This window comes from Ricinus communis, chromosome 1 (genome assembly GCF_019578655.1).
Source record: "Ricinus communis isolate WT05 ecotype wild-type chromosome 1, ASM1957865v1, whole genome shotgun sequence".
In the NCBI taxonomy this organism is placed as follows: Eukaryota; Viridiplantae; Streptophyta; class Magnoliopsida; order Malpighiales; family Euphorbiaceae; genus Ricinus; species Ricinus communis.
In genome coordinates this window covers 16687803-16699905 of record NC_063256.1, presented here as the reverse complement: position 1 = coordinate 16699905, position 12103 = coordinate 16687803, and the positions used below count along the sequence as shown (strand labels likewise).

Sequence of the window (12103 nt, the reverse complement as noted above, 5' to 3'; positions counted from 1 at the left end):
GAAAGCGAAAGCCTAGAGTTACTTCCTTGTTCTTTGTTATATTAACCTAAAATGGATGATGAATAATTTCTAAACTAACTATTAACTACAAGCTAAGTTCTGAGAGAGATGCAGGAGTAATTGATAAATGAAATAATCAAGATAAGAAGACAAACCCAAAGGGAATCTAAACTAGTTGGCAACCAAACTAAAGATAAAGGATCGGTGAGTCTAATTATGCTACCCGTGAACGAATTCTTAACCGAATTCGGTTTCTCTCTCGAGATAACCGAATTCCTAAACCTAATAACCTAAAGTTGGAATCTCTTCCTAACGATTGATTCTTAAATTAGCATTAAGCTTTAATCCGCCTCTATTAAGCTTTGTTAATTCTTAATCCGGCTAGTTAATTATCCTTATCTCTAAGCGATTATTAACCAGTTCTTGCTATTCAAAATTCCAATTGCCAAACGGATTTCTCAATCTCATAAAGCAATCTAAACATCACAATTCACAACGTCTCATGAATAATGCATTATCTTATTAATACTGAAAACAAGAAGAATACAAAACCAGCTCAAACAATCCAACAATATAATATCAAGCCAACATAGTAAAGAAATCCCAATGGATTAAATCAGTCTAGCTAAACATGTTCATGTTTAAAACAATCTAGGAAATTAATTACAACGAAAGAATAATGAAAATAAAACAAGTACACCCTTTTCTCTCGAATTGGATGAACAGCTCCAAATCTGGATCTACACTTTGATTAATCTCCCAAACTGCCTCTTGAATTGCTTCATTACTGTTTTGCACTCGGAACCTTGCGATTCCGGTATTCTTACTCACCGCAACTCTCTCTCGCACTCAATACTGTGCAGAAACTGAACCAGCCGCCAAGGCTCTATGTCACTCTTTTTCCCTCTCCCTTTTTCTAAGAAAAATTCATTTTTCTTATATATTTAACTCAGCATGGCCGTGTTTAAGGCCATGCTGGTCAGCACGGCCGAAGTCCAGGCCGTGCTGAAACTATGGATCTCACCAAGTAGGGTTTAACCACGGCCGTGTTTCTCCCCGTGTTGTCCACCACGGGCCGTGTTGCTGCCCGTGTTGTCCACCACGGGCCGTACTGAAGGCCGTGGTAGCTACGAAAATGCCCAAAGTGCAAATTTCAAGAATCAAAGCCAATGGTTGAGCACGGCCAGAGTCCAGGCCGTGCTCAATGTATGCATTGCAGGCTCTTATCCGATATTGATGAATTCTCATCCGTTTTCGCACGTATTGATCTATAATTGCTTAAACACCGATGACGATCCTATAAATGTTCCTGAAATGCAAAAGAACACAAAACACGGGTGATCTGGGAATAAAAGCACAATAATTGCTAAGAACATACGCAATAATATGCAAGCAAATATGTGTAAAACTATGCTCATCAAGCCCCCTCCACCAGCCGAAAAGAAATCTAACCTGGAGGAGCTGATAATGAAGTTTGTCACGTTAACAGAGACGAGATTCCAGCAGACAGACAGTGCCCTTAGAAATCAGCAGGCATCCATCCAGAATTTAGAGAGTCAAATTGGGCAAATTTCTAAGATGCTGTCTAAAAGGCCACAAGGATCGCTCCCTAGCACAACAGAGTCAAACCCTAGGGAGCATTGTAAGGCTATCACCTTGCGGTCAGGTAAGCAATTGTCTAGCTCTCTACCTTTAGGTGATGATGAGGATGTTTGTATGCAGGATAAGCAAGCTAGGCAGGAGCCAGAGCCTGAGACAATGGGAGGAGAAAAGGTTGAAGACAGGCAGAAGAGCCTTGTGAGAGAGTACCAGCCACCAGTCCCCTACCCTGCTCGACTTAAGCAAGAGAAGGTTGATAAGCAGTTTGGTAAGTTTCTTGACTTGTTTAAATAATTGCGGATTAACTTGCCTTTTGTTGAAGCTATTTCACAGATGCCGAAGTATGCAAAGTTCTTAAAGGAAGTTTGAGGATTTGGGACTCGTGACTCTGAACGAGGAGTGTTCGGCTATTCTTCAAAATAAGCTACCACTCAAAAGAAGAGATCCAAGGAGTTTTACTGTTCCCTAATTCATTGGCAATTTGCCTATTAGTGGTGCATTAGCTGATTCAGGAGCTAGTATAAATTTAATGCCCACTAGTATGTTTGATAAATTAGGTTTGAATGAACCTAAGCCCACTAGGATGAGCATTCAGTTAGCTGATAGAACTGTAAAGATTCCTAGAGTATTGTTGAAGATGTGCTTGTTAAGGTAGACAAGTTTATTTTTCCTATAGATTTTGTAGATATGGATATGGAAGGTGAGAGTATTGTACCTTTAATCCTAGGTAGACCCTTTCTTGCAACATCTAGGGCTGTAATAGATGTTTGTGATGGAAAGCTTAAACTTAGGGTAGACGATGAGACCATTACCTTCGACCTAGCGACTACTATGAGACACTCTTTAGACTATGATGATGTTGTATTTTCTATTGATATTGTGGATAATTTGGTTGAGTCTCACTTACAGGAAATGTTACTTGATTATCTTTTGCAGGTAGCCTTGCAAGGAGAGGAGGAGGAGTTGTCCAACGAACAAGTGTTGGAGCAGCTCGCTAGTTTATTGGCTATTGAGCCTAGCTATTCTACTGATCCTTTTCTTTCTCTTGACGGGTCAGAAGTGCGGAAAGTGAAGTCTTCTTTTGAGGACCCCTCAGTCTTAGAATTGAAGGAGCTGCCTAAGCACTTAAGCTATGGATTCTTGGATGAGGAAGAAAAGTTACCGGTGATTATTACAGCAGATTTAACACCTGAAGAGCGAGCAAAAACTCTAGATGCTCTCAGAGGTATAAGAAGGCCTTTACCTACAAAATTGCTGATATTCCCGGGATAAACCCTAGTTTTTACCGTATTTCTGACAGTTCTTAGGTGAGCCCTGTGCAGGTTGTGCCGAAGAAAGGAGGCATGATAGTAATTCGAAATGAGTAGGATGAGCTGATACCTAACGAACAGTAATAAGATTCCAAGTGTGCATCGATTACAGGAGGCTTAATGATGCAACTCGGAAGGATCACTTCCCTCTTCCTTTCATTGATCAGATGTTAGAAAGACTGGAAGGACACATGTTTTACTGTTTCCTTTATGGTTTTTCATGATATTTTCATATCCCAATTGCACCTGAAGACCAAGAGAAGACAATTTTCACCTGCCCTATGGGACATTCGCTTATAGACGGATGCCTTTTGGCCTATGCAATGCGCCGGCTACGTTTCAGCGGTGTATGATGGCCATTTTTGATGATATGATTTAGGAGTCGATGGAGGTATTTATGGATAACTTCTCTATTTTGGTAACTCATTCTCTCACTGTTTGGCAAATCTAGAATGCATGTTAGCTAGGTGCATTGAGGCTAACTTGGTGCTAAATTGGGAAAAGTGTCATTTTATGGTGAGAGAGGGAATAGTTCTAGGGCATAAGATTTCATATGCGGGGATGGAAGTCGATAGAGCTAAAATAGAAACAATATCTAAGCTACCACCCCCTAGTTCTGCTAGGGCTGTTAGGAGTTTCTTAGGCCATGCTGGATTTTATAGAAGATTTATTAGAAATTTCTCTGAGATTGCTAGGCGTCTTACTCAATTGCTAGTTAAGGATGCACCTTTCATTTTTATGATGCATGTGTATCTTCTTTTGAGTTATTAAAGAAACTTTTGACCACAGCCCCTATCATGGCTTCACCTGATTAGAGGCTGCCCTTTGAACTAATGTGCGATGCTAGTGACTATGCAATTGGAGCTGTGCTTGGACAGAGGTTTGATAAAAAGTTCCAACCCATTTACTATGCTAGCAAGACATTAACATGAGCCCAGGAACATTACACTACTACAGAGAAGGAGTTGTTGGCTGTCGTTTATGCCTTCGACAAATTTTGATCATACCTCGTCTTATCAAAGACACTGACCATTCAGCTTTGAGGTATTTGTTTAATAAGCATGATGCTAGCCAATATTGATCAGATGGATTTTATTATTGTAGGAGTTCAACATTAAGATTAGAGATAAGAAGGGCGTAGAAAATTTGGCAGCAGATCACCTATCCAGACTGGAGAATCCGAGCTTGGATGCACTTGATGAGAGCACGATAGATGATCAATTTCCAGAGGAGCACTTGTATTCATTAAAGGTATATTCCGATTCTCTATTGTTTTTTTATTATGCTAACTATCTTGTTGCTAGGGTCTTACCAAAGGATATGACTTATCAGCAAAAGAAGAAATTCTTTGCCGATTTAAAATACTACATTTGGGAAGATCTCTTCCTATATCAAGTGTGTGCAGACCAGGTCATCCGCCAATGTGTTTATGGCGAAGAGAGTCTCCAAATCTTGAGGCATTGTCATGAAGGACTTGCTGGAGGCCATCAAGCAACGAACCATACTGCTAGGAAGGTGTTGGATGTAGGCTTTTATTGGCCAACTATCTTCTAGGATGCTAGAACCTTTGTTCAGGTTTGCGACACTTGTCAGCACTCAGGTAATATCTTTGCCTGTAGTGAGATGCCCCAAAACAGTATGCAGACAGTTGAGATATTTGACATTTGGGGTATTGACTTCATGGGACCCTTCCCTTCCTCAAATGGTAATAAGTATATCCTAGTGGCTGTTGAATATTTCTCTAAATGGTTGGAGGCGCGGGCCTTACCTACTGACGATGCTAGAGTTGTTTGTAGGTTCCTTAAAAAGTTATTTGCTAGGTTCGGCACACCTAGAACGCTAATTAGTGACAGGGGAATGCATTTCTGCAACGCTCAATTGGAGAAGGCACTCAGGCGCTATGGTCTAACACAGCGGTTCTCCACTCCCTATCACCCACAAACCAGTGGGCAAGTTAAGGTTACTAATAGGGGTTTAAAATGTATATTAGAGAGAACTGTAGGTGTAAGTCGAAAGGATTAGGTGTCGAAACTAGATGATGCATTATGGGCATTTAGAACTACATATAAGACCTCCACAAGTTTTACGCCCTATAGGCTGGTATATAGGAAGTCTTGTCATTTACCTATCGAATTAGAACACTAGGGCTCTTTAGGCCTTTAAAACTTGTAATTTTGATGTTGATTCTGCAGGTAAGGAAAGACAGTGGCAATTGGGTGAATTGGAGGAATAGCGTCAACAAGCATATGAAAACTCCTCAATTTACAAGGCGAAGACAAAGAAGTGGCATGATTAGAGGCTCAAAGGTCCCAAGGAGTTTCAGAGTGGAGATAGAGTATTGCTATATAACTCACGTATTCAGTTGTGCCTAGGGAAGCTCAGAAGTCAATGGTTGGGGCCCTTTATGGTTAAGCAAGTTTTCCCATATGGCACAGTCGAGTTTCATCATCCCGAGAAAGGTGACTTCAAAGTCAATGGACATAGGCTCAAGGTGTATCACGGAAACTCATTAGAGACTAAGCAGTGGATTAACATGATTCTATACTTGCAACGATGATTCATATTGAGTCCAGCTAAATGACTCAAGAATAAAAAAGAAGCGCCCTTGGGAGGCATTCCCATTCTAGTTTTATGTTCTTTTCTTCGGTCCATCACGGGCTACAACACCAGGCCGTGCTCATCAACACGGCCAGAGTCAAGCCCGTGATGAGAAAACACATGTAGAGTGGGGGATTTTAGCCATTCACCACTACTTTTGAAGGCACCATGGGTTACATCACCAGGCCGTGTCGATCACCACACCTGTGATGAATATACACTTAAAGCACAAAGGAAAATTCAGCCCTCACCACAGCTTCCGAAGGCACCATGGGCAGCAACACCAAGCCGTGCTGGTCAGCACGGTCGTGCCCCCACCCATGCCTGATGGTGCAATATTGAAGCTTTAGGGCTCAGCACGGGCCGAGTCCTGGTCGTGCTGCCTTGCCCTCACCCATGCTGACCCTCGTGCCTATAAAAAGGGGAGTTTTTAAAATTTTCCTACCCCCCTTTCTAAGCTCCAAGCTATTGTTTTCTTCCATTTCTCTGATTTTTCTTACCTTTCTCAGCAATTCCAAGTAAGTCTCTTCACTTTTTGCTTTTATTTGTTTTAATTTGGTTTTTCTTTCATGCATATAGGACATGCTAGTATGTTTTGGTAGTTTTACTTTATTACACTGTTTCCATATGACCTTAGCTAGATTTAATTTATATTAGTTGTTATTTTTGTTGTGAATTCGATTATGAAATGATAAGTGTGGGGTTTGGTAGAAATAAAGTTTATCTATGGCATTTTATTATGAACAATTGTTAGCATAAAGTTGCATTAGTTGGTGCACGATAAAGTAGGCTGGAACGTATTTGCAATTAGTTTATGTAGGAGATTGAGGCTTTAGTCTTTTGTTAAGTCTAAAGTTTTCTATTAATCGAATTATAATCGTTATGCTGTTTAATTTTCAGTAGAATTTCTGATTAACTTGATTTCTTGTTCGAATACTAATAATTCATTGCATTAGGTAATATGAGGGACCGCGATTAATCGTGAAGAAAGCAACCGAAACGCGTCGTTACCAGCCAGCGCTCGCGTGGTGAAGAAACATCTTCCTCCACTTCACCGGCACCATAACCTTCAATAAAGAACTAGTCCGAGCCCGAAGAGCACCAGCTGTGAATCCACCTGCACCTGGTCGTCATCCATTATGGAAATTCCCTAATGTAGATAACGAAAGTCGATTCTAAGTCATGAGATGGAAGCAAGTGATGACGGGTCGTTGCATCGACTTCATATCCCTGGAAAGAGTGGGATTGGTTCAGGATGTGCACATTCTATTCAAAACTCTGCCATATGCACAATTCTTCAACATCATTGAGCCAACCTACCGTGAGCTTACGATTGAATTCCTCAGCACCTTCTTCCTGCAGCAACAGATTACAAACTGGCATCAGCCTGATGCAGTTTACTTCAGATTTGGGGGAAGGGAGTTCTCAATGTCAGTCCCACAATTCGGCATATGCACTTGGGATTATGGACTAAACAGGAGATCTCGGGGGAGGAGTATCAGGGATGTCTCTACATCAACCCAATATCGTACGACACCATGTGGGACTCATTGGTACTTCAGCCAGAATCATACTACCCCAGCAGGTCTAAGGCGTCTAGCCTTCCGGATCATCTCTGCTATCTCCATACCTTATTAGCTTACACGATTACAGGCAGAGGAGATAGTTTTGGAGCGGTAACACAGACTGACTGGGCTATGCAACATCAGAAAAAGCTTGACTTAGGATATTTGTTGGCTCGACAAATCCGTTCATTTATAGTAGACGCCCAGAAGAAGATGCATTGTTGTTTTGGCCTGTATGTAACTAGGTTAGCCCAGAGACTGGATATATTGGATGACTGTCTGTTAGAGCTTTCAAAGATTGGTGACATGACATCACTAAGGATCAGACAGATGATCAACATGCAGATGATCATGGCTACTTGACATCCACATGGTATAGAATACAGGCTTGTGAACACAATAGTCAGGGAGGCTAGAGAGGCAGCAGCTAGAGGAGCCCAAGATCCGACGGCTGGAATTCTGGATGTTAGGATTCCTAACCCAGCTAGAGTGTTTATGCCTACATCTGGAGCCTCATCCTCTGATTCTGCAGGGACATCGAGTGATCAGATTAGTACTTTGGCTGACTGACTAGATCGAGTCTACGATGTACAGCAGCAGCACTATACTGAGTTGCAGACCAAAGAAAGGAGTTTAGGCAATTTCAAAAGGAGACTAGGGCACAGTTTTATGGTTTGAACAGTATGCTCCAGCAGCTTATGACAGGGTTAGAGAGGCAGGCCACCCAGACAGACTTAATAGTGGAGCAGATGAAAAAGATGATGGACGCTGGAGCACAAAATCAACGGTTCATTGATGATATGGAGTTCGATCTGGCAGGATGCTTCACGGACCCTATGCCACCACCGCCCCCTCTTTCAGCAACTTCCCCTACTCCTCATCTTCTAGCAAATCCAACCAGTGAGGATACGCCATCAGCAGACTACCAGCAGTGAAACAAAAACTTGTGTTATTTTTCTTTTTCCTTTTTCTTTTTATTTTCCTTCCTTTATTTTATTTTATTTTATTTTCTTGTCTTTTTGCATGTTTAATATTATGTTATTTTCTTTTATTTTTCCTTTCATGTTAATTTATTTTAGTAGAACACTACGCTTTGCCATTTCGAAATGAAAACTAAGTATGATCTTCAAGGATTATGATGTGCTAGTTATGTGCTATACCTTGTTTTAATTTCTAAAACTGTGGACAGTGTTATACTCAAGTGTGGGGTGGGTATCCCATAATCGTTTAAAAGCAATGATAATGGACCATTCTTAGGATGTTAGGACCTAGGGTTTTCATGACATTCAAGTTTAGTTTATTCTTTCGTAATTAATGACTTAATTCACACACTAGTACTTGATTATCCCTCTTTATCTTCTGTTCTTGAAACAATTTCACTGTATTCAATATGTCAATTTAGCCGGGTTAAACTGGTGTTACTTGAGTTACTTACGAATTTACAACCTTTAACTGTGAACTTTGATTATGTCAATCTCGTATTCAATTTATGTGATGATTCAATTGATAAGTCTAGGAACCAATTGCAAATTTTAGCCACTTCAAACGTGAGTTTTTGTACCAAAAACTGAGCATCCATTGCACATTATGCTCATGAATTTTCTTGTTTGAGTATGCGTTGTACTTACTTTTATTTCTAAATCTTGCTCTATAATGCTTGTTGCGGTTACATGAATTTTTGAATACCATTAGATGATTTAGGCAACTTAGGATTTCACCACATCTGGCCAAAAGCCTACCCTCTGGTTCCATTAGCCAGGCAGTTTGAGCCATAACCTTTTCTTCATAATTTACACCTAATCACCACGCATACACCATTCTTTACATCTGTCTTTCCTTTCACCCTGTATACTAAGTAATTATGTGTTATGTTTCTTCATTTATGGGATCATAATGCCTAACATTCTTTTTAATTCACTTGATCTTTTTAGTCATACTTTGATACTCCTTTCAATCCAAATTGGATATTTATTCTTATTGTTTATGTCAATAACCACAACAGCCCCTATATAAGCTGTTGTAATATATATACATAGTATATATATAAAAAAAAGAAAGAAATATATAGAGAAAAAAGAAAGAAAGAAAAAAAATTATTACTTACTTCTTAGCTTTTAGCTCTTCTGAATTTAACTCTAGTGAGCATCCTTTACTTCAAATAAGGCTTAGTGAATACTTTTATTGTTTAGCACTTAGTTCCTGAAGCATTCAGTTCAATTAAGTGCATAATTTTTCAGTATACTTTACACTTCTATCCAAATATTGTACCTTTACCTCAACCTCATTACAACCCTTGAAAAGACCCTTTGATTTTGGTATTTAATTATTTGCGGTAGCGGATGAGATTTGATATGAATCAAGGCTGCCATGAGATTACATTGCAAAGGCTTGAACCAAAAGGTCCAAAATGGAAATGCAACTCATGCATGAGAACAAGAGTCCAACCTTATAATGAAGCATTCAGTCCATTTTGAAGAATAAAAGCCATTCGGCTATGACTAGGCCTTTGGGCTTAATTCATATTTATATGGGTTCTTATCTTTTGGGTTTTAGTTTAAGTAGTTGTTTTAGTTTTTCTTTATTTAATTAAGGATTATTTATTAAGTATGAGTTATATGTATTGTGTGCGGAGTTACAAATAGATGCACATAATTAGTTGTCATTTGGGAGTTACAAAATGAGTGACATCAATGTAAAAACAGCCACTTTAATGAGTTTGAAGGGGAATTAAAGGGAAAAACATGGGGAAGCTCAAAAGACATCCATTTAGGTTTCTTTGTCTTGTTTTGGCTATAAATATCAAAGCCAGATCTATTTGTAAATATAGAATTGATGAATGATAATCTTTGTTTGCTCTTTGTGAGTGTTTTTGCTTAAGTTCTTGTATGAACTTTGAACTTATCAAACTATTTTTAGTTTATGGCGTTCTCTAACCAAAATCTTGTGTTTGATTTTTAACTTATCAAATCATACTTGGTTTGTGGCATTTGGGGTTGAATTCAAGTGCTAGTTTCATTGTTGGAACTAGTTTTTCCTAACTTCACTTGAGGAGATCCTTGGGTTTTGGAATCATCTTGATTGGAGGGTATTTTCTTGTATTCCATATGTATCATAACTCATTAGTTATTAGGATGCGTGGTTGCTAAGATGATGATTTCCTATCATCTAACTAGTTGAACATCCAATTTTAATGCAAAATTAGGAGATACAAAAGAATGGGTAGTGATGAGCATAGTTTTACACATATTTGCTTGCATATTATTGCGTATGTTCTTAGCAATTATTGTGTTTTTATTCCCAGATCACCCATGTTTTATGTTCTTTTGCATTTCAGGAACATTTATAGGACCATCATCGGTGTTTAAGCAATTATAGATCAATACGTGCGGAAACGGACGAGAATTCATCAAGATCGGACAAGAGCCCGCGTTGCACACATTGAGCACGGCCTAGACTCTGGCCGTGACCAACCATCAAAACTTGGTCTTCAAAACAATAGTTTGAGCATGGTTTTCGTAGCCACCACGGTCTCCACCACGGCCCGTGGTGGCCAGCACGGGGAGCAACACGGTCATGGTGAAACCCTAGTTGGTGAGATCCACAGTTTCAGCACGGCATGGACTCCGGCCGTGCTAACTAGCACGGCCTTGACCACGGTCGTGCTGAGTTAAATATATAAGAAAAATTCATTTTTCTTAGAGTAGGAGAGAGGGAAAAAAGAGTGACATTGAGCCCTAGTGGCTGGATCGGTTTCTGCACAATACTGAGTGCGAGAGAGAGTTGCAGTGAGTAAAAATCCCGGAATCGTAAGATTCCGAGTGCAAAACAGTAGTGGAGCAATTCAAGAGGCAGTTTGGGAGATTAATCAAAGTGTAGATTTAGATTTGGAGCTGTTCATCCAATTTGAGAGAAAAGGGTGTACATGTTTTATTTTCATTATTCTTTCATTGTAATTGATTTCCTAGATTGTTTTAAACATGAACATGTTTAGCTAAATTGATTAAATCCATTGGGATTTCTTTGCTATGTTGGTTTGATATTATATTGTTGGATTGTTTGAGTTGGTTTTGTATTCTTCTTGTTTTCAGTGTTAATAAGATTATGCATTATTCATGAGACGTTATGAGTTATGATGTTTAGATTGCTTTATGAGATTGAGAAATCCGTTTGGCAATTGGAACTTTGAATAACAAGAACTGGTTAATAATCGCTTAGAGATAAGGATAATTAACTAGCCGGATTAAGAATTAACAAAGCTTAATAGAGGCGGATTAAAGCTTAATGCTAATTTAAGAATCAATCGTTAGGAAGAGATTCCAACTTTAGGTTATTAGGTTTAGGAATTCGGTTATCTCGAGAGAGAAACCGAATTCGGTTAAGAATTCATCCACGGGTAGCATAATTAGACTCACCGATCCTTTATCTTTTGTTTGATTGCCAACTAGTTTAGATTCCCTTTGGGTTTGTCTTCTTGTCTTGATTATTTCACTTATCAATTACTCCTGCATCTCCCTTAGAACTTAGCTTGTAGTTAATAGTTAGTTTAGAATTTATTCATCATCCATTTTAGGTTAATATAACAAAGAACAAAGGAGTAACTCGGGCTTTCGCTTTCCGAGGAATACGACCTTGATACTCGCCATTAGTGCTAGGACCGCATCGATAGGTACACTGCCTTAGATTGTAGCTAACACGAGTAGCACACATCAAGTTTTGGCTTGCCGGGAATTGTTTGAAAACTAGAGTGAAATTTGCTATTTGTTAATTTAGCCATTTTTTTTTCTTTCTTATTATTTTATGATTTTTTTTATTTTTATTTTTATTTGTTTATTTATTTTATTTTATTTGTACATATTTATTTAGCTTAAGTTTATGATTCAGATAGTGAATGATAAGGAGGTTCAATGCTAAACCCAAAATCTTTGTATGACGCATTGGAAAATGAGAATAGGAACCAAGAGAGTGCTAAAAATTGGGTTGCCCGTGCATCTTTAGATGCTCGGGTGGAATCATTTTGCAGGGCTACCGATC

At 39.1% G+C, this 12103-nt stretch overlaps 1 protein-coding gene across 1 annotated transcript; it reads left to right on the top strand.

Moving 5' to 3' along the window:
- The first annotated feature begins 1410 nt into the window (after positions 1 to 1410).
- On the top strand, positions 1411 to 5466 carry LOC125369783. Its single transcript, XM_048372943.1, has 7 exons — positions 1411 to 1867; positions 2276 to 2824; positions 3162 to 3256; positions 4014 to 4160; positions 4464 to 4868; positions 5102 to 5215; positions 5272 to 5466. The coding sequence occupies exons 1-7, from the start codon at positions 1411 to 1413 to the stop codon at positions 5464 to 5466; spliced, it is 1962 nt and encodes a 653-aa protein (XP_048228900.1).
- Positions 5467 to 12103: the final 6637 nt, after the last annotated feature.

What these genes read in the sequence shown, in the direction of transcription:
- LOC125369783 (XM_048372943.1), top strand. Translation starts at nt 1,411, where the DNA reads ATGCTCATCAAGCCCCCTCCACCAGCCGAAAAGAAATCTAACCTGGAG. An exon ending in AAACCAGTGGGCAAGTTAAG is followed by an intron (nt 4,869 to 5,101) that starts GTTACTAATAGG and finishes TTGATTCTGCAG; the next exon opens with GTAAGGAAAGACAGTGGCAA. An exon ending in GCATGATTAGAGGCTCAAAG is followed by an intron (nt 5,216 to 5,271) that starts GTCCCAAGGAGT and finishes TCACGTATTCAG; the next exon opens with TTGTGCCTAGGGAAGCTCAG.